Raw genomic sequence first — 24,140 nt, forward strand, 5'->3', positions numbered from 1 at the left:
CTTATTTTCGCAAATCAAGGTGTAGTGATGCCAAATAGTGATGAAATAAGAAGAAGGCCAATTGCTAGACTGAGGTGGGGGATAGCTGCTAAGAATCCGCCTCGCAACTGTGGAGCACTCAGTAATTGCTAGAGACAGGGAGAGCTGGGGGTTGGGCTGAAGTATCCATGTATAAATAGTGTGATCCCAAATTGAAAGGCATAAATAACAGCAGGAGTGATCTAACCCTATGCAGTTTATCCTCGACGTAAAAAAAGGCGAGCGAGAGATTAAAAAAAAAAGGAGGAAGGAGAAGGTGAAACAATAAGAAAAGCTTCCAGGGGACATCTGATTCTCCAAGTGGATCTCTCAGTGGATAGATACTGTAAGAACACAGGGCAGCCATGGAAGAACTTACAGCTTTTGTATCCAAATCCTTTGACCAAAAAAACAAGGAGAGTAACAGTAGTGGCAGCAACAAAAAGGAGACGATTACATACAGGGAAGTTTTGGAGACTGGCTTGGCTCGGGCCAGGGAGCTGGGGAACTCTGATACGAACCTTCAAGACATTACAGAGAACAGCAGCCACTGCGCCTTGCATCTTTTCAAAGAACACGGAGACAATGACAAGGACAAACTCAAAGATTACAGCACGGGAAGGGTCTCTGAAGGTAAAGATCCGATCTGCTATCACATACACCATGCCTTGTTTGCAAGCTTGTTTTTGATTTTAGATTGTAAGCTCCCTTGAGCAGGGCCCTTCTTCCCTCTTGTTTCTCTGAGTTTAAATCATTTGATGCCTTACTTGTTACCTCCTGTTTATCAATTGCACAGCGCTACGGAATATGATGCCACTATCCAAATTAATAACTAATATTAATACCCCCCCTCTCATTGTTTAAACAAATGCCACAGGGATACTTAGCAGTGCAACGCAGGCTGCAATAGAGGCATAACTATGTGTTTAAGGGGGAAAACTTTTACTTATTTCCGAAGTAATATCTCCTGGGGTTTATAGAATCAATAATTAAGGAGTTTGTTCAACTAAAAAATAAGTGACTATTAGAAACCATTCGTTCTGGGGTGATATGTTTTACAGAGCATTCAAAAAGTTGAAGGCTGGTGCTTAGCTTGTAGGAGAATTGAGTCAACAGGGCTCTGCATGGAGAAACTGCATGGTTTAATTTAAGAAATGATTTCTTAATAACTTAGTGGGGTGTGGCTCCCTTACAAAAATACAGGCATGTTCGGAATTTTGTTTTATATATATATATATATATATATATATATATATATATATATATATATATATATATATATAATCAATAGCAAGGGTTGTCATGAAATGGTGTGGGAGAGGAAGGAGTTCCCCCAGTGTCATAAATACACGATCAGCTAAATGTGTCGTAAAGCTGGCATTGATTGAGTGTGAATTTATACTGTAAGTGCGCGTGTGAAAGGGTTACGAGGCCCAGTGATACACAACACACGAGTCAAGCAGGGTGACACTGCACCTTCTCACTGCCCTGGATTTAAATGCCCTCATCTCAATCACATCCATCAGAGGGCCAGACACAGGGGGCGGCCCGCAAACTAGTTTCTGAGCAGACCAAACAGGTGTCCCAGCTTTCAAACTGTTGTTCTGACAATTGCATACCATCAAGAAACCAAAAAAAAAAAGACATATTACTAGCACTCTGAATAACATGTGGCGAGGGGTGGGGGAGCACAAAACGTTTTCATCTGGTGGGACTCAAGGTGTAGCAAAATGAAAAACAAAATGTTTCAGAGATCAATGAAGGAAACATGGAGGGGAAATCGGTTATGTGCTATTAAACCAGTACTGCATCATGTATAATCTATCTATCTATCTATCTATCTATCTATCTATCTATCTATCTATCTATCTATCTATCTATCTATCTGCATCACCTATTTAATATACAATTTGTCTCTATCTATCTATCTATCTATCTATCTAGCCATCCACCCATAATCTATCTATGTATCTGTCTGTCTGTCTAGCTACCTAATCTACCATTTTATCTACCTTTTATTCAGTCTATCATTTATTTATGTTTATGTATCTATCTAATCGTATTTTCTATATTATAGTTTATATATATATATATATATATACATATATATATGTATATATATATATATATATATATGTATATATATATATATACATATATATATATAACAAATAGATTTTTTGAACTGTCATCCAAGGTTAACAATGGGAAACATTTTTTTTCTAGATAGCCTGGTATTTTTTTTACACAAAATGGATTATTTATTCTTTCCACGTTACATATTTGATATCGATGCATCGTTTTCACATGGCCAATATAAAGAGATCAATTTCTAATAAGTATCTATGGCGATAATTATAGCCTGTAAATAAATGAGATAAATGATAGTCTTTTTTCCTACTTCGTCTAATGTATGAGGGCGAAGCTAGTCGCATGCATGCTTTTCAGCCTAACTGAAAAAGTAATAAACTTTAAGTGTACTAGAAGAACAAAAGGATTATTCCACGATTAAAACTTCATACAAGTACTCTATAAACACATGGAAACAATTACAGATCCATTTTCTTTACAGCCTTTACAAAGTTAATTTTATATAATGGATTAGAGCATTTTGAGAGCTTTTACCATGCGGTTTTAATTAAAAACAAAAAAAAGGAATAAACACTTGTTTACTTACAGTTCTATTTGTATAAGCGATTTTAGATACATTAAAATTACCTAAGTATCTAAATTCTAAACTAAAGTGGTTGTAGTAATAGAGGCAGACTGCGAACGCTATTTTTGCATAAGTATTTTTAATTATTAGAATAATTTACAATAATTATTATTGTAATCATAGGAAGTTAAGTTGAGTGGTGAAATGATATAGGGGATAATACAAGTTCCTTGTATCCCTGAGACATAAGTCCAGTTATTTTGAAACTATTTGTGTATAAATATATATATATATATATATATATATATATATATATATATATATATACAATGTATAATAATAATAATAATAATAATCCACTGTCTATGTGTCTATTAATATTCACCGTGTATGTGTAGAGAACAAGACAAACTATTTGCTAATCTACAACTAAAAATGTACAAAACACTGAAAAATGTATCATTTTCACATCTGATACATAATAATGCTTTATTTATAGAATAAGATAGAATGTAAAATTGCACTTAATGATACATTCAAAACCCATACAATTCATCCTATTTCCAGAGACCACAATCACTAGCCGAGAGAATACGACGGGTATGATTTTTACCTGCCAGTCTATTTATCTTGTATAATGAAGCAATACACAAGAGCCTGCAGATCCACTGAGTGGGACGATTATTATTATTAAATGTTATTAAAGGGATACATATTTGTGAGGCTTTGTATCTGTATTCACTGTGTCGGCAATTGATTACTTTAGCCTGTGTTCTATGGAACGCTATTGGAGTAATGCGAATCGATTGGGAATACATTAGGGCAAATATGTTGGAGTGGAGGAGTTCATGAAATAAACGGCGGATGAGAAGTAATTATTAAGATTACTGCATTCTATAGCAAAATCAAATGACATCGATCACTTCTCCAGAGTCAAAGGAAAATATATGGGAATACACGTTGTTAATTGAAGTTCATATGTGAGGTCATTTATCAAAGGGTTTCTGCACTTATTGCACGAGGGGGGGAAAGCGATATTTATCAAAGAAATCGGGTGACAGTTTGAAGCAATAGGGCATTTCGTTCCATAAGACTATTGGTGAAGCTGGGAGATCCCAGTAAGGCTTTGATAACTGGTCTCAATCAAGCTGTTGAATTAATGAGCCTATGTTCTGCCTTGGCAGGGATCTATGAATGTAAAGAAAAGAGAGAAGATGTGAAGTCAGAAGACGAAGATGGACAAACGAAGCTCAAACAGAGGAGAAGCAGAACTAATTTTACATTAGAACAGTTAAATGAGCTTGAAAGACTCTTTGATGAGACCCACTATCCTGATGCCTTCATGAGAGAGGAGTTGAGTCAGAGGTTGGGGCTCTCTGAAGCCAGGGTACAGGTAAGGATAGTGCTGCCCTTGAGTCATCTTACAAAAAGCACCTACCGCTTTGCGTATTCTTTGGTCCTGTATAAATGCCCCATGTACTTCAAGCACCTGGAATAGAGATTACCAAACTCCTGCACACAATAATCACTGTTAATTAAGGATAAAAGAAATATCTCATTTGGTCACCTGTGACCATATACAGGCATTGAGTTTCTATAAAATGAAATACATTTAATTATATAGAATTGTAAATAAATAAAATATAATATATATATATATATATATATATATATATATATATATATATATATATATATATATATATTATATTGCATCCATAATGAAAGGATAATTATCCCACCAGCCACAGCCACATTCTGGCAGCAAATGCTCATCTTGTCTTATTAGTTTTCAGCCCAATTTTCCACCGTATGTCGTTGCCACCACCGAATAAAACAGGCCTCTTTGGAGGGTATTTGGTTGCTTTGGGGCTGGATTATCAAGAGCCGGGGGGTAAAGTTGCCCCCGTTGACCTGCTTGACAGGCATATGGATTTATGACATCCAAGTCTACCCCATCTGCTCTCTCACTGCTTTGAAAGTGCTAGAAACACAATCTTTAAAAATTATATTTTAGCCGGTAAAAGGGGTTTACGAGCTTTTTAGCTGAACGCCCAACGTTCATGGCAGGACGCAGTGAATTAAATCTCTGTTAGACAGAACTTTTCCTTAATCAATAACCACAATTCAAGGAGTACAGGAATAAAAGACATCCATGATGTACAAACTATAATAATATTAATAATATATAATATAATTTATATAATAATAATATAGTAATATTTAATAATAATATTCATATAATTGTCTAATTTACTTTATAATAATTATAGGAATAGTCGCTTTCAAATAACATCTTAGTTACTGTTATTTTGCCTAGCATCCAACCCATTCATTGGCCCCGTATTCGAAGAAAGGGTTAACATGACAAATTACCCGGGTAAAGGGCATTTTGGTGCAATATTCAGCTGCCTGAGATGTGTTTTTTTTGCTCTGTTTTTTGAGGTCACATGATCTACCCACACCACCCAAATTAATGAAAAAAAACTTGCTGAAGGGGACATCAACTTTTATGTCATTTCCACTTTTGATGGTGTAGCTCAATAATATCTTCCAGCACCTTGATGTAGTGTTTCTATAAAAAACAAATTACTTGTAATTTAATTCTGCACTCCTTTATTTGGTGCTTTTTTTTCTTTTTTTTTTTTTTTTACAGAGTAGCACCTTAGCAGGATGTTCAAAGTTGCAGAAAATTGCTTCTTAAAACTACTTTCAGATCTTGTAAATCTCAGCCAAAAATGCCTATATTGATTCAGGTGGGGGGGGTAAAAAAAAAGGGAGCTAAAAAAATATTTGTTTGCATTTAAAAAGCAGTGGGACATTTTTCCACAAGAAGGCAGCAAATTATCTGAAAAGAAAATATAAGATTTTTTTTATTACCAAGTATTAGCAAATACAAAATATAAAATAAAACACTGCAAGCCAAAGAGAAGCCCTTCTATTACTTGGAGGCTGTAGCATGCATCCTCTGAGCACACACTGTCCTTGTTGTTGGAGGATACAGTTTCAATTTAGAGTGGGAATTTGCTGTAAATAAATTGATTCTCCTTTGCAGCCTGGTACTTATTAACCTTTTATTTTTAGCGTGTCCTGGAACCTCATACCACCCAGCTGTCAGGGTTATAATTGAAAGTTATGAGAGCAGAGTGAGGAGCAGGCAGTAGTAATTCAATTACAAGGAATATATCTTGGTTTATGGAGCACAGTTTAAATTAAATGTCATTATTCACTGTCTCTAATGGAAATCAAAGGGAAATCAGATTAGAGTATTTGTGAAAGGAATCACTGAGTGATACTTAATGAAGAAATAACTATCTTAACCAGTGTACTGCGCTGTACTAAGCATATTCATGCTTAATTCGAATTGATCGCAAATCGTGCCAAGCCTGATTTATTATTGCTTAACTTAGTGGCTAATTCATCACTTTTATTTCTCATAACTGAGTTTTTCTCATTATTGGGAGATAAATGCGATTCATCATACAGACTAAAGCCCCTGTCGGGTTTATAGAGTTAACCCGTGCCATTGAAACGCTTTATCAGTGCCAACCTATTATAGGTTATTAATGTTTATAAAGAGCGACTGTGGGGCAAGAATTCGAATAGTGGAGCCGTTATCATAGCAACAGAACGATGCCGCTGTTTGCTCTGCGTTTAGCATTTTGCACCAGAATTGCATTGATTGTGTTATAGTTTGTATGCATGCTACAAATAGGATCACAACCTGATCTGGTTTTGTTCTTCCGTTCTCTACATGTTGATCTTTTCTCATGGTGCCCATCCCAGAAGGATCCGGTGATATACTGGGTGAAAAGAGATCAGAGGGGCGGCAGTTACACGGTGAATGGGGCACGTAAACTGCCGTGACCCCCCATCATTGTGATTTAGGAGGTCCTATAGTAAAGAAACAGCGTCTAAACACACACCGGGAAGCAGGGGACATTTAATGACATTAGGCTGCACAAGGGCTCAGTCCTCGATTGCGTGATGAATGCCCTACAAGAGTTTCTTTGCACTAATTACTTGATTGTAAATGGCCATCATTAAGGCAACTGAAGAAAGCTTAGAGGAGAATGCAACTCAGAAAGTGCAGCTCCTATTAATTAACAGTGCGATCACTTGACAAGCACAAGGGCCATTAAATGCCTTGGATACTTCTATAAGCTTCAGCTTTCCACATGCCCTTTAATGTCACAATTGTCTGGATGCTTTATAAAAATAAAAGCTATAAGACATTAAAACCTGCAACAACTAAGCTTCCTTTTATTAAGGATTAATTAATGAACGCTCTGCTTTATTTTAGGACATGATAAATGTAGCATTTCACCTGCAGTGGATATCAGCTCTAAACACTTAATAGCAGTCAATGGTAGGCTGAGCTTGATGAGATTGTAGTCCTCAACAGCTTCCAGTGTATCTATAACACACACTGAATTTTTAGAAATATATATACATATATACTGTATATATATATATATATATATATATATATATATATATATATATTAAACAATTTATAGCTTGAAATATACCACTGAATTTTGGTAACATATTCATCCTTGTAAAATAAAAATAAATAATTGTCTAAAATATTAGTGCATTCCATGAAAAAGGAAAAGGCATTTCTGAAAGAAGAAATAGTTGAGTGCAGTGTAGGTATTAGAGAGCACACAGTGGTACCCTGTTTGCAGAATGAGAGGGCCAGACTAGTATTCAGGATAAAAGATTGCTTCCTGCCTGCATCACCTAACCCACGTATTTTAAACTGTTTCCTCCTGAGGTGTAAAATATACACTACTGCTATGTGAAAGTCTCCCATATTTTTCCTAACACATCTAACACAGTATTAAATACAAATATTATTTTTAGAAGTACAGTCATATGAATCCTTATCATTTCTATTATAGCTTAATTTATAATTTAATACTAAGTAACTAATGCTATAATTGTTTCATTGTTACTGTTATTGTTATTACTATTCCCTTCTAAACAGTTGTCATCTAGTGATCCTATTTTTAATATATATACATATATATATATCTAGATATATATATATATCTAGATATATATATATATATATATATATATATATATATATGTATATATATACACATGCATGTTACAGATAGGATCACTAGATGACAACTGCTTAGAATGGAATAGTAATAACACGGTATGTACATGCTTACAAAGTTAAGGTTTCCATCATTGACTTAATGTTAAATAATTGGATCATTGTGAAAAAATATGCCAAACTAAAGCAACAAGCAGTTCCCATAAATAGCTGTGACACAGTAATAATTTGTATTGAAGAATACTGTGTAGCTGATGCCTTGCTACATCTATAAATATAATCAGTTTTATATAATCAAATTCTTCAGACTTTCTGATGGGGAAAAGGTGTTTTTTTGGCAAATTTAGGTGCATAGATTTATCTTAACATTTGGATTTTCCCCAAAATAGTGTTATATTGCAGAAAATGCAATATATGTAATTGTTATGACTTTTTTCAATGGGTAGATTTAATTAAGGGAGAAAGCATATTTTAGGTAATTGAATGCACAAACTTGCATAGTCATTTTCCCATTGCATTCTAGTGGAGGACTGGTATTCAATTATTTGTGGTAGATTTATCTCTGGTATTTGCCTCCATATTGAAGTTTTTCTCTCTCCCTCTTACTCTCTCTCTCTTTTTTGTTAAGTTGATATTTCCTAAAGCAAAATCTTTAAATCAATTCTATGTTTGTAGGTTTGGTTTCAGAACCGAAGGGCAAAATGTAGAAAACAAGAAAACCAAATGCATAAAGGTGGGTATGGTGAGTACCTCTTCATACATATTTTTATATCTGCTCAATTTGGGTCTAGTTAAAAGGGCCTTACAACATAAGAAAATATAAATGTCAACATATTGGTCACCAACTTGAAAATATCCCCTTTTTATGATCCCGAACCAGCATAATTAAGGCTTATGTTTTCCCTAAAGCGATTTTTTTTAAAAAAAAATTTAAACTTTAATTTTTTTAGGCAAACCCAGCTTTTTTTTAAATTTGTGCTTGGTGTTCTGATGCGTGTTCTCCAATACTGTTTTATATCTACTATAATTGAAAGCTTTTGAAGTTATAGTTAAACTCTGTTCAGATGTTATTTGTCCCAGTCAGCTCACCCCTTCCTGTTCCATTATTGCAGTGAAATGGGTTATGAGTTGGTCATAGGGTTTGTGCCTTCGAGTTAATATGTGTAGGTCAGTGGGTCACCCATTGATCTCTGGGCAATCCATTCAACGCCATGTATTTCGTTAGTGGTGTTATGAGTGTCACTAGATCACATCCTGAGAGGCCATGAAAGGGTAAACGTAACACCTCCATGTCATTTTGCTCCAGCTGAAGAATAATTAATTTATATAATAAAATAAATAAAACATAAGGTAGCAGGAACTCACACGAAAGCAAACACTACAGAACAGCCATGGGCAAAAAATTTCAAACTTTTATATAAATCTGCCAAGCAATCGTTAACTTTTCACTAAGTGGCATTTTCACGACAGAAATGGAAAGTTATTAATGAAATTACAAAAAGGACTTTCAGCTTTAGACATAGAGGTCAAACAATCCTACCAACTGCAATGTTCACGTTCACATTTTAACTTATTTGAAATGTTCTCATTTCCAGAAACCTAAATCTTCAGGCTGCACTTTCTTACATAATTTCTAAAAAAATAACATTTACTCAAATTTTACAGATTTAAGTTTGGCAGAATGAGATGTCTAGCAAACTATGCACATTTAGAAATATATTTATTATGTTTATATAATACTATAAGTCAAGAGAAATCCTGTAATTTAACTCTTTAACTGCCAAGTTTACAGTATAAGCAAACTGCCAGTGATACAATATCACACATGGAAGGTACCTTATTATTATTATTATTATTATTATATAAATCCAAAGCTTGTGCAGTCACAGGTTTTATGACACAGCAATTCAAAACTGGTTGCGTACATATAAAGGGGGGACCTCAACACAACACATTTTTTTTCACCATAAAATAAAACATTTTTAGTCTCTAATTTTAAAAGCATCATCTATAAATCTTTGCTTTTTCCAAAATTGAAAAAAATCTTCCAAAATTGAAAAAAATCCCTGGCCTGCAGTGACCCTATAGTAAACTTACTAGTTTTGCGCAGGCTCAGCATATGAGGAAATGCCCAAGTGAAAAAAAAAATAAATTTGAGTAAAAATATTGTTTTATTTTTTTGCAGGTGTAATTCTGGGAACTGCAAGCCACTTAGAAACCTGTCGAGTTGCCCCATATGTGAACATGGGAGCACTGAGAATGCCTTTCCAACAGGTAGTGTTTTTGTTCCTTCTTTACATTTTTGAAAGTGGATATTGTGGAGTGAAGATATGGATTGTTTGTATTGTAAGGAAATGTTATCTTCCAGAGACAGTGGTAGATAAGTAGAACAACCTACTTGCAGAAGTGGTAGAGGCTAATACAGCAAAGAAATGTAAACACGTATAGCATATAGCTATCCAAAATCTAAGACAAGACCAAGGACTAATTATGAAAAACTAGACGGGCTAAGTGGTTCTTATCTGCCATCATGTTCTATATTTCTCTGTGTATATGCGATACCAAAATACATTGCTAATTACATATTGCGTGTCCCAGTTCAAACACTGGTAGTTGATTTAAACTTAATGACAAATGAACTGACACAAACAGGAAATGAGGCCTGGCGTCACAGGCCAAGCACACCCACAATACTACGCCATTTTGCGCCGACACTTCTATACCTACTCATTATTTTTCATTTTGTATTATATCTCGTTGCCATAATTGCTTAATCTCTCCTAAATTGTGATGTTTTTTTTATAAGCTATAATATGATTTATATTCTTGCAAGGGTTATTCATTTAACGATTGCAGGAAATAGTTTAAATAGCTGATTTTTTAATAAGTATGATATGATGCAATGGATATTTATATTAAAGCAAAAAATATTCCATCAATGCGGATATAATTAACATCACTGTTACGTTTTTACTATTGCTACCAGCATAAAGTTCCACATAGAGGAAATTTTGGTGACCAAAAATTGTCTGTAGAAAGCTGATGTGTGCAGTTAGACCACTACATAAAGTTTGCATGGAGGAGGCAGCAGACTTCTAGCATACATGTGGTTAGTGGACAGAAGTCCAAAGCAAATGTTTTGAATCATATTCATTTTTCTTTGCCCATTTCAGTTACATATTATGGAAGAAAATGTAGACAAACATGAGCGTCCCATGACAAATTTGCACTATGCCACCCACAACCTTACGAGGATTGACGTGCATATTTTATTCTGCCTGCCAGACAGTATCCTGCATATATTAGAGCTGTAGGTGGGTTAGGAATATTGGGACATTGGGTTCTACTAACATAGAATGCCCATTACTGTTGTACCTATCTTAAACCTGACACGCAAAAAAATCTTAGACTAAAGTACATTATATGAGAAAATGTAATACCAACATGTTTATATTTTAATTCATGAATAATACGTAAGTTATTCGCTAAGTCATTATTAGTTCTTGCTGAAATAATGTGGTTATTGGCATTGTATAGTGTCGTAATGATACTGTGGTAGGTTTATACTTCTTGGGTACAGTAGTAGACATTTTTTCAGCTCAAAGTGCAAAGACATACAAACTTGGGATTTGTAGTTATGTGCCAATCAATTTAGTAGCTAATTGTGAGTGTTAACCCCAAATATGTAACTGCCCGTGGAAGGCCAACCCCATGTGAGCAAAATTGCACAAAAAATGTTATTGTAATATCTATGGCCAGACTAAATATAGTCAAGCAATGGAATTATCTTCTTAACCCCATGGGTACCAGCATGACCTACAATGAATTGCAAAGCATTGAAAATCCCACCACAAACGTGGCATAAATGTGTAATTCTTTACTTGCATAAAATATTTTTTATAGACTCTAAATAGAAGTTTGCTTACAGGGTAAATTTAAAAGTAATAATAATAATAATTATATATATATATACACACACACTGTATATGTATAATGCTGTATTATATACTGTATATAAGGCTAAATATAAAAAAGATGATTTACATAAAATATGATTTAAGCAGATAGAAAGTATATAAGTATAAATAAAAGACAGAGTTTATCTTTCAAAAAATATTTGCCAAAAATGTGCATTTTTTTTCTACCTATGAGGTCTAAGTTTTGAGTGCAGTTGTATGGTTTTTGCAATGTAATATAATACAACGTTTTATATAATACAAAGTTTATAATCAAATAATCATTTTAGAGCTTAAATTTTGGTTTCTGCAATCCTGTATAAAAGCTGTGTTTCTTTATTTTATTTTTTTATACTGCAGCTGTACCAAACGAGCAGTTTTAAAAGAAAATAGCAGCATGCATTTATATGAGTGAACGTATTTAATATGTATTTTTATGGATGAAAATCCAGTTATTAGCATTGTTTTTATGTAAAAAAAAAAAAAAACCATTCTCTTTACAACATGATTGGTAGCGTAACCAACATTTTCAAATTTTGCATTAATTCTGAGAAAATAAAAGTTTATTTTAAATAGTACATTAATAAATTAGTCCCCACCCAGGGCACTCTAACCCATTTCAATTCCATGGTTCACGGTTTTGAACTGGAAAATGTAGATTAAGTTTAATACAATGTTTTCCTCTATTCTAGCTACAGGAAGTAAAAAAAAATCTGCCATGTTAAGGCCTATATGAACATAAATTTTAAATTCTTCATTGTACGCACATTATGCTAATATAGCCGCAACATAGTATTGGTAGTGGAATCTAGAACCATATCTGTAGTGTAAAATATGTTTTATTATTTAGTGGTAATGAAAGGCTCTAATTTTATACCGAGTCTTATAAAAACACTGTAGCTATATTCGTTTTTTTTTTCTCTTTTGCAAATTAGGATTTCATTTTGTTGATAATCCTAGTGCACATTTAGTATGCTTTAATCAACTTTGATGCTGAGAGAAAAGAATAAATACAAAAGTACTGATATACGCATTACAATTTCATCTGACTATAAAAAAAACCTATATATAAATGATTTAATAAAAATATCACACACATGTATTCCATGTGCAGCATTACCCCAAACACATTCTCTTTTCACATTTTTTGCACATTTTAAATAAATGCAAACATAACAAAGCTATAACAGTAATATTTTATCAGGAATCAAAAGTACTACATTAATAAAGTATGCATTATAAATTCAACCAACAAATTAGTCGTCATCATGTAATATTTTTCAAAACAAGAACGCATAGGAACAAGGAACATAAAGCCCCAGTGTGTTTATTTGACCTACTATTGCGTTACTTATAAGCGCATATACATATATGTCAATAATAGTGCAATAATATACTATGTTTTATACTTAATATTATTGTTAATTTAATGATGGTGTTTATTATAGCATTGTCTATGTACATTATATACATGTACATGATATAGATGTTACTATTTTAATATAATAGTATTGATAATAAAAATGTAAATATAATTCATATAAAATATTTTGGAGTATTATAATACTGCTATAAATGTGCTGCCTTTCTAATTTTTCTACATATAGGCAGTCCTGCAAGTAGCAGAACACTGCTTATTTATATAGGCTTACAATTACTATAACATAATTGAAAATCTAAAGTTAAATATTTGGAGACTTCCCCTCGACCCACACACCTTTTCTTTGTTTTATTTTAGCGTTAAACTGCTTTACTTACTACATAAATTACATTGTACGCATACACTGAACACCAGTAATACTGGTAGAAACGGTGAAAACCAGTGAATGAAGGGTTCCATTGGAAGGTCCTTAAACTTTGTATTTATTACCCTAAATAAACTCTAATGAATGGCGTATGGTAACAGCTACTCTGGCAACCTCTAAGCAATTAGTGAATCAATAGAAACACACATTTATTTTTTTGTGCAATAATGGATAATTTTAATGGTCTGCTAAGTAATAGTATTCACTTTTTTTCGATATCAGGACCATTTGAATTATTTTTAATAATATGCTATAACAATCAAACAAGCATTTAATTTGATTTTACAAATCAATTCCGAGCTATGATTTTTTTTTTTAATTATGTCATAGGTATGTTAATACTTATGCACTAATCTGTTGTGTCGGGGCTATACATATTCTAAAAGTCATTACTACAATTTGAGAAGACAAGGTCAAAGTGGCCACAATTTTTCATGCACATGTGCGAAAGTATGTACAAACTTTTCCTGAGAGATTCTTATTTTATAAAAATAAAAAGGCTTTAAAAAGGCATAAAATAAATGTATGCTCATTATTTAATTATTTATGTTTTCATTTTTAACTATGCCAAAATAATTGGATTGGATTAGTCCATATTAATAAAAATTATTATTTTTATTTTACACATTTAGCCCAGTAAAAGAAAGGTGGCATCATCTTTTGGTACCAAATAAAGGTACATATTTTATTTTAAGGAACAATGCTATATTAATAACGGCAAGCTACCCTGATATATAAATACACACAATTAGAAAGGGTGCCAGCTATCAGGCACTTCCCCATACACTGCTAAGTCAAAAATAAAAATAATTTAAAAATATATATATATATATATATATATACACACATAAAGAAAGCTGCACCACCATACATAAAATACACAAAAATGTTTTATTATATCAAAAAGCAAATTTATATATTAAAGCCAAAACCATCCAATGCATTTACAATAGCATACAGACTAGTCAACTTAGTATAAACACAAAAGGCATGTACCGAAAATTCAAAAACAAAAACTAATACAATATTAATCAGCCACTTACTGAGCAGAGACAAGGGCATACACAGAAAAGAGAAAAAAACCCCTATGTTTCAGCTAATATCCATATGTGGTATACTTGTATAGGCTTGTATGCTATTATAAGTTTATAAGATGATAATAGCTTTGTACAACCCAAAAAGTCAAGTATATTAAAGCAAATAAGTGCCCAAATGATTTAATGTATTAATTTAGAATGTATTTAAAGCTCTAAAATGAATTTAAATGTTAAGATACACAAAGGTGGAATTAAAGTAGAATATGTTAATGTATATATAATAAAAATCCACGTGCATAAAATGTTCTCAGAATTGTGCACTCTGCTAGCAAAACAAAAATAAATATTTTTTAATATTCTATATATTTTTTATTTTAATGTTGCATGTATATTTATTTTAGTTGTAGATTGTAACTAAAAAAAAAAGCACATATAGCTATTGTGGGATATGAGAAACAGTACTCGGAATTGCATTCTTTATTAAATAATAATTTTGGACCAGTGGTATTAACTGTGGTGAAAATGAAAAATCAAGTGAAAATTAAGGACCATTTTGCAATATGTTATTCCTGTGGCTACTCTTTTGTTTATAATTTTACCTGTTAATATTTCCAGTTTACCTCTACTGAATGTTTTTTTATAATATTTTTATAAAACAAAAATGCTAGTACTTTTTTAGTTTAAATTAGTGATACCTTAAAGGAGGTGTGTCAGTGGCAGCAGATTGATGGCATCAGTTGCTTGAAGCTGCCATCTTGAATTTTTTACTCGGGCAGTTGGAAAATAAGATAAAAATAAACAGCGTGACAAAAGATGACAGGCATGGTTATATATCCACTAAAAAATTAGTGTTGACCGAGTTATGGTGAAATAAAACACTTGATCTCACCTTGTTAGCTATGCATTGTGTACGTCCATTACAGATCAGTTTCTCTTGCTTAAAGGGCAGAGCTGGCACTTTATAATTCTTACTGTACAACTGTAAGATAAAACATTTTACCTCACCCCAACTCACTATTTGGTGGAGTAGTGGTAGACAGATAAAGAAGGATACAAGGTGAAATACAAAGCATTGGGAGACACTGAACGGCAAAGCAAACACATTTAAAGAAATGCAAAAATATATATGCATGCAGGCAGAGACACAAATTAGCTCAGTGTAACAGGATTCTACTGACAAAAAGTCCTTATGAAAAAGTGTGGTCTCAGACAGGATTCAGTGCCTTGGTACATTCAAATGCCGGCCTCAAGATATAAATTGTAACTTTTTATGTGAATTAATAATAATTTTCGAAATTCATATAGCCCCTCCAAATGATATCTCACTTAACATGTATATTACCATCTTCTGATATGACATTTTATGTGGCATCAGTTGTCCATTTATTCACTGGAACCAGTGCCCATTGTTGAATGCATTACAAAGTCACATTCAGACCAAGGACACGAATAAAGACCACAATTTCATTATACCTCTGCTCTGTCCCATTAATTAGTGGCTTGCATCAATTAATAATGATAGTATATGAACACATGCACACCTGCTATTAACAATTGCTTGTGCTCAAGATGTTAGAAATAAGAGCAAGTCAGCCTATGTAGTCCTTAAAGACTCTGCTGGCACCTCTTGGCTTGAGTACCGCAAACTAGTCGCCCCTTTCTGGTTAAATACATTTTATTTAAGAAAACAATAATCAATTCTTCTAAGATACACAAAAATATGATCAGCAATACATAGGATCTAGACTCAAGTTTAACAGTTCATGCAGGATTAGTTTATAAAATCCACAATCAAACTATTATTAGCGTCCTTGTTCAATTAGCATCAAGGCCCTCTTTTGAGTAGGATGTCCACCGCCTAGGCCTTTCTCTAGGACCCGCAACTGTTGGCCTTTTGTGTCCACTTATTGTGGAGGAAAGGGAATGTGATAAAGAAAGAGAAATAGATAAGAATTGAAATGTCTAGTTGAGAAAGGGGCACTTTCTACGTATTTCTCAATTAAAAGTTAACTAGATATAAGAGCACAAAGCCATTTCTTAATCCTTGTTTAACTGAGATTTATCTGTCTTGAAAGATATATTGAATGTATAATTTATAGGACATGGTATTATTTGTTCTACCTATTACCCAAAAGAAAGTAAATCACTTTCCATCTGTTCACACATTTTTCAGTGTGAACATTTTGAATATTTTTTTTTAAAAAAATATTATTCTTAATAGGTTATTCCCAATACATATTAACATATATTAACTCTTTTCCCCCCTGTAAATCTCCATAGCATTTAAGATAAAAGTTACCATCATCAACCAAAGTCAATCACAGTTATGACTTAAATGTCCATTCACATTGAATCATTTAGCTTGCTTTTACATTTGGTATTTTTTTAAACTTGGAAATGAAAAGGTCATTTTCAATGCTTTAATCGCCAAGATGCTGTCATTATTTTAGTAATTGCCAGTGACATAGTTTGTATTTCTATAAAATAACTACAGGGGACGTGTGTCCATTATCTATTATACATAACTTGGGAAAAGTGTGCTACATTTATGGCAATTTAAAAAAAAAAAAAGACTTGTTAAAGGTGTCATAGGAATTTTCATCGTCTTGCTTTCACACTTTGAAAAAAAAATTATTATAAGGTAATATTGAAAGAACGTTTACTACCTTGTTGAATTTTGGGTGCTTAAATAATATTTTAGTGTATAGTCAGCAGCCATTTGCATTAACTGTGTTTTGGCCAGCTATATTACTGGCATACCAATATATTCTAATGCATTTTAATATGTTCTAAATGTTCCAATAAAAATATAAACCAGTTGTCTGCATTGAAATGTTATTGAGTTAGCGGTGGCGAAACAATCACTAAGCTGCAGAAAAAGAAAAATAGATATTTGGATATAGACATGTTGCTAAAGGAAATTACATTTTCTTCAGACAACATTAATGGAGATTACACCTAATATCCTACTTATACTATGATGTATAATACCCCATTTAGAATGTTATCTTGCCATACTGCTTGAGATTTACCAACTGAAATATGTTTTCAGTCCCATACAATTTATCGACATAATATATTTTTTTTATTTTTACCCTGAAAATATGCAACTTTTTCTCTAAAATTTTACCTGTGACTTTGACTTCAGCGTATTTATTATAATTGACTGTAGTTTAGTTGAGCTAGGCCAATAAATGCATGTAACGACTACATTTGAAAAGGTGCCTTTCCAAGTTAATGGAGTGGAACTGGCATAAAATTCTACAGCAATTCGTGTTCTACGTGAGGTATCCAGACCACACAGTAATTGCATCAGAAGAAAAAAAAACTGTATGCGGCCTCGAGTGTTTAAATATATAACTGTTTATAATGTCCAATTTTGGGATTTTTTTGGGTGAAATCCCACACTTAAATCTTTATTAAAAATAGCACAATTTCTTAATTTAAAACAGAAAAAAAGTATTATAACACTCAATATTGAAACACTGCGGATAATAGATCAGAATGTTAGTATTCGTTGGAAAATAGTGTATAACCAACCCGGATAGAGATATAAATTTTGCTCAGCAGAGTGGATTATTTGAAGAAAAAAAAGTCTACGTAGCAAGTAGTTTTTATATTTTGCAAGGGATCAGCCATCATTATACATTTAGATACAGAAAAAGAAATGTTTTCTGTAAAGCATGTGCTCTACAATTATACAATTTGACAATAAAAAAAAACAACTGTCTAGAAAATACAAGTTTTGAATTATTGAAACATATCATCAAACTGTGTTTTTGATTAGCTTTATTTGCAGTATTTTTTGCATGTGGTATCTGCACATAATGGAGGATAATGAGTATGCGCAAAGAATGCATAAATGTTTCAGTGCCGAAGAACATACCTCAGATGGAAAATTGTTGATAAAAGAATAATGTGTGCGTACATAGCTTTTGTATTACTTCATGTAGAATTCGGGATATGGGTATGAATAAAAATAAGATTAGTCTGAAATGTTATTACAGGGTATTCGGTATTTCCATATAAATGAAAGGCAGTAACAATAATACCTTCTGTTAAGACATACTTTGTCTCATTTTTTTTTTCTGTAATCATAGCTATCTCATGAACCTCGATATTGATCATGTAGGAACATTGTGTGAACCTATTTATGCATGAATTGTACAAAAAAAGTGTCATTTGTGTCTGGTTTACAATAGCATCCAAAAATTAACATGCAAGATCTGTCCCCATGCTTATAGCGATTAATCCCAAAAGGATGAAACAGATGTCTTCAAGAAGGCCCACTCATTCCACAGGCCGTATAAGCTGTCGAATGTTTCAAATGAAATAGCTCTAACAATCTCCCCCAGTGTGCTAAAAGTGAAGTAGACCAAAATAATTCATTTTGTGTGCCATAGCGTAGAACAATATTATTTGACATCAAAATTGCTCAATGGGATATTGAAATGATGTTTCTATAAACACATTTAAACAAAAATGATGGTAAATCAGCATAGAAAACTAAGGATTTTTCTCTGTCAGTTGCATCTAATGTACAGCTTTTCATTAATGATGATGACCATAGTTTTAACCAACACAACCACAATGTCTGATGAGCATTTCTTTTTCTTTTACCTAGGTACAAGCTCAGTTACAGCTAGAGGGTGTAGCCCATGCGCACCCACATCTCCATCCACATCTGGCTGCTCACGCTCCGTACCTGATGTTTCCACCACCACCTTTTGGACTTCCAATTGCTTCCTTGGCAGAAACGGCCTCCGCCGCAGCTGTAGTAGCGGCTGCCGCTAAAAGTAACAGCAAAAACTCCAGCATTGCTGACTTACGACTTAAAGCCAGAAAACATGCTGAGGCTTTGGGACTTTGACAGTTTTGCCATTTGTGACACAATGAACTGAATTCCTAATTCCCTTTTCCACCTCTACGAGACTCAACAGGCACCAAGTTGTGTTGGTAAAATGCTTTGTGAGCATAATAAAACACCGCAAAGTTATCCATGGACAGATACCCCTTCCTTGAGAAGACTATCAAAGAATATGGAATATTCTTTAATCAGTGGTATCATTTGGGTTAGTTCCTTAACTCACAGAAGAAAATGATTCAGAAACCTTATTCTGTTTGGGCAAACATCTTGAACTTTGGAGAAGGTCGCCAAGTTAAGAAGTGAAATTTTTATTGACCCTGAAAACAAAAACATCACCACTGCATCTACATCTGCTTTCAGTTTTGCTGACCCATGCATGTGTCTAAGCAAGTACATTTGGAACATTCAAAATGCTATATAACCATGCACAGTAGATAACAGATCATTGGGGCTGGTCTCCGTTAAAGTGGCATTTCTATATTGCTAATGAGAATCTTCCGTCGCTGTTACTGGAAAAAAAAGTCTTCTAGTTAAAAAATGGAGTTACAGGAATGATGCAAGAAACACTTTGCAAAAAAAAGCAGACAGCAATAATTAACTTTAGCTTCAGTGGTCATAGTTTCACTACAGAAAAAATCCGCTATAAAAAACCATTTCTTGGTGAGTTCTACTTAGGAAGAAACTCGTAAATGAGTTTTCTTTGAGACACTAAACAATTCAGTATTAATACCATATACCTTTGTGCCATTGTTTGTAAGAACTCACCAGTGTCCAAAAGACAGAAATATATTTGGAAGCCCTTACAATATTAACTTATCGGGAAAAGGAAGAAGCCGGACCTGGTGTCAAGAAAATCATATTGATGCAGCATCAATATTAGTGAAATGCAATTTAGCGCAGTAAAGTGCAATACTGTAAATACTATAGTTTTAATGGTTAAAATGAAACATTCGAATGTTAATAACGCCACGTGCCCTCACCAAGGCCTACCCTTTTGTGTGGTGCGGTTCATTGCCAAAATCAGTGTATCCCATAGAAATTTTTAATAAAATGATGCCTCTGAGATATAAAGACAGATGCCACGATTTTAGAGTGTAGTCACATGTGCCATATTATTGAGAATTAAGCTAAAAATCTGGCATGCTGGTCTTTTCTATTTGCCAAGACATTATATATATATAAAAAAAAAAACAGATAAATAATTTTGAGGCAGACATATATAGAATCAGACCTTTGTTAGACATTGCTGGTTGCGGTAAGCATAGAAAAGTAAAGAAATAACCATGTTAAGACAAATACCAAAGTGTGTGTTTTTTTTTTTTTTACTTTTTGCCTTTTTTCTGCTTAATTAACTTTTGAATATCAAATGTTGATTTGCTTATTGAAAAAGAAAGCCAACGTTGGTCCTGTTTACCTCTAAAGACACAAATATATTATTTCATCGCCATTACTCCGGGATTTGTGTTCAGCGCATTCAAACAGGCAAATCTTTTTTTTTTTTTTTCTTTGTAAAGATGTATGTGGATGTTTATTTATTATTCTGTTTGAAATTTTATAAATGTGTAATATTTTAATTATGATGAGTGTAAATTTTACAGTGCTTTGCGTTTTCTTTTTTATATTTTGAAAAATGATTGCTTTTGCAATGTTGCGGTCCATCGGTCTAATTTCTTTCGTCTTCGCCTACATTCATACACATGTAGCCCATATAGCTGTACCTTTAAGTGGAGGCTAATGTATCAATCACGTACCTTCAGGTTGGTGCAGTGGAGTCCAGAATGGATTGCTGGAGTCTCAGAGCATAATTCTGCTTTTAGCATAACGTTAAATGGTACAATCATTTTGGCTACGGATGTATACACAGTGTGTCTGAGTTAACAGACATTTCAGGGATCTCAGATATGAAGAATATTAGCCTGTCAAAAAGCCGCCGGTTTTAACATGTGTACCCCGTTGCCATATCGCAGCTCTTTTTAATTGCCAAATTGCCATGCCAGCATGTTTTCACCAATTCACGAAACATGTAACATTCAGTTTAAGAGTGAATTTTGTTAATTCACACAGTATGAATATACATCTCGTACAATGACAAGTGGAATATTAATAAACTTATAAATATTTGCATTTATGAGTCGACATGTCTAAGAAAACAAATTGAATTATTGAAATTATGTAGCGTATTTTGTCAATTAAGTATTTCAGTTTTATAGTCACTACCTAGCTTAGTTACCCACCTATATATTTACCTATCACTGCATATCCCCTGTCTTCTGCTTTCTGTTCTTCTTTCTTTTTGGCTCTATCTATCGTTCTATATCTATCTATCTATCTATCTATCTATCTATCTATCTATCTATCTATCTATCTATCTATCTATCTATCTATCGTTCTATATCTATCTATCTATCTATCTATCTATCTATCGTTCTATATCTATCTATCTATCTATCTATCTATCTATCTATCTATATATCTATCAGTAGGCTTAAAGACGACCATAACATCTTGTAACAAGCAGTCCCTCATTTTTTTTAGAACATGGCTTATCTTTGCAGGTGCTAGACTAGCCTACAGGGATATTGAGAAACTTCTTAGTAGATAAATCATAGTAGGGCTGGTCAGATGACCTTAATCACTGGATGCCAGACCCTTGGGTAGGAGTCCCAGTGACAATTGTGAAGGAGCCACTATCTATGCAATGTCAGCTGCAATTATATCTCCCACACGGTCATACAATGGCATTGGGGACAAAGGGTAATCATTAGTAATTACAGCACAACATTTATGCTGGCATGCTGTCAACATAGACTCATCTGGTGTGCCACAGAACCACGTGGGCAACATTAAGAGGTCTTGACACTGCATAAAACTCATATTTCATAACTGTATTAAAAAAAAGAGAGGGGGGCTATATCACATGAAAATACTTACAAAGCTTCCTTTTTTATTATGGCCCAACCAATCTATTTACTTTAGATTATGCAAAATAAAACATTACATGCACATTGAATTGTATGACATATCCTCCCCAGGACAGCTTGATATTTTTATCTTTGTGCTAAAAACAGTTGTTGCTATAGGAGTTTATGATCCTGTTAAATTTGGTTTTTGCAAGCATTTCAGTATATGTGTTCAGTGTTTTTTGAGTTTCTTTTTAATCTTTATAGGTTTTCTCTACCTGTTGGAGAACCTTTACTAACCAAGACTGATGGCTTTGTCCTTTATTGGTTACGAATAATTTTTTATATATGAATATTTTTTTGGGCTTATATACATATGGCTGGTAATTAATATCAACATCATTTTTTTATATGCCACTTATATTTGTTGGGGGTTAGTCTCTGAACATTTCCCCCCTCTTTTTCTTCTTTTTTTGGTCACATTAAGCGCTGTATCTTTTCTTTTAATTTCAGTATATGTGTGTATGTCTGTTTGAATGTGTCTGTGTGTAGTGTTTGACAGATTTACTTGAACGCATGAGATAGAATTTAAGTAAACATCCATGGGAATCAACAAACATATAATAAGCACAAAAGGGCATGATAGCACATACTTATATATGGTAGACTAAAAGAAAAATGTCTTTCTGATTAATGTTAAAATAGCATACATGTCACTTTTCTTAATAATGTATATTGTTTAAATAAGTTAATGCCACCATTATTATTTCCACTGACCTGTTCACTAATAAAGTCATAAAGGTGATCATAGTAACACTAAGTAACCTTGAGACAGTGCTCCATAAAAACAGCTGGAGAGTAAAACAACAATAACAATAACTCCCCTGCCACAAAGCCTTCTGAAAATGCAAAACATCTGTGTCGCATTTAGCCTCAGCAAGCCTGAGAAAGCGAAATTCTAGGCCATTCATTAACCTATCAATCCCCTAAGGTGATGCACTTGGGTCAGGCAAATACATTATTTTATTTCCTGGATGCAGCAAGTGTATGTAAGTACAGGCAATAAGTTTACAAGCAGATTGGAGCTGTAGAAGTTTTGGGAAGCTGTGCACTTCCCCTGCAGGTTCTTGAGATCATCACTAAATATTGAATATGTGACTTAAATACGAAAGGCATACTTTCTATGTAATCTTCTGTAAAAGGAATAATATGCCACCATGCCACAATCAATAGGCACTCCTTAGTTCGTGTTGCCGAAATATCATGTTCATCTGTATTGCTTTTCTTGGTAGAGGTGCAGTTACAATCCAGGATGCAAATTAGCCCGTTCTAGCCCGTTCTGACCTGTATGACATCAGTCATCAATGTAGGTACTGCTTTCATTTAATAACTTAGGCTGCCCTGACATGATTGCATTTAGGTTCTGTAGCTGCTATATTGCATTTTATTAATAAACAAAAAACAAAAACTAAGAGCAGAAAGAAAATATGCAATATATATGTTTAAACATGCTTATTTACAAAAAATGAAAATGTACCGAAGCTTTATTTCAGATTTCTTTAATAATAAATTATACTCTGTCACGCTGTCTCTCAATGACTCCCTACCTTCTCCCCCAACCGCTTCCTTGTCCCTGTTTCCCTTTCCCAAGCTCTGCTTCTCCTCTTGCCTCTTCTTGTTCTCCTGTCCTCTGTACTCTCGCTTCTGTCTTGTTTCATCTTTCTCGGCTTGCTTCTTGCGGCTATCTGCTCCATTAACCTGGCCTACCAGCGCTTTTCTGCAAAAGGGTGGAACCCTCCTCTTTTTTGTGGAAGTACTCTAAGAAGC

General features: G+C 33.5%; 1 protein-coding gene across 2 annotated transcripts; it reads left to right on the forward strand.

Moving 5' to 3' along the window:
* The first annotated feature begins 123 nt into the window (after positions 1-123).
* On the forward strand, positions 124-21,537 carry SHOX (short stature homeobox). 2 transcript variants are annotated; one of them, XM_053455221.1, is made up of 5 exons: positions 124-651; positions 3,859-4,067; positions 8,424-8,490; positions 9,934-10,022; positions 19,171-21,537. In XM_053455221.1, exons 1-5 carry the CDS (start codon positions 384-386, stop codon positions 19,414-19,416), a joined length of 879 nt encoding a protein of 292 aa, XP_053311196.1. In that variant the 5' UTR covers positions 124-383; the 3' UTR covers positions 19,417-21,537. The 2 variants fall into 2 exon arrangements, with proteins under 2 accessions (XP_053311196.1, XP_053311197.1); XM_053455222.1 differs by having other exon boundaries at positions 8,424-8,481.
* Positions 21,538-24,140: the final 2,603 nt, after the last annotated feature.

This window comes from Spea bombifrons, chromosome 2, assembly GCF_027358695.1.
Source record: "Spea bombifrons isolate aSpeBom1 chromosome 2, aSpeBom1.2.pri, whole genome shotgun sequence".
Lineage (NCBI taxonomy): Eukaryota > Metazoa > Chordata > Amphibia > Anura > Pelobatidae > Spea > Spea bombifrons.

Coding starts and splice junctions, on each gene's coding strand:
- SHOX (XM_053455221.1), top strand. CDS start 384: ATGGAAGAACTTACAGCTTTTGTATCCAAATCCTTTGACCAAAAAAAC. Junction 8,491..9,933: donor AATGCATAAAGGTGGGTATG/GTGAGTACCTCT, acceptor ATTTTTTTGCAG/GTGTAATTCTGGGAACTGCA. Junction 10,023..19,170: donor TGAGAATGCCTTTCCAACAG/GTAGTGTTTTTG, acceptor TCTTTTACCTAG/GTACAAGCTCAGTTACAGCT.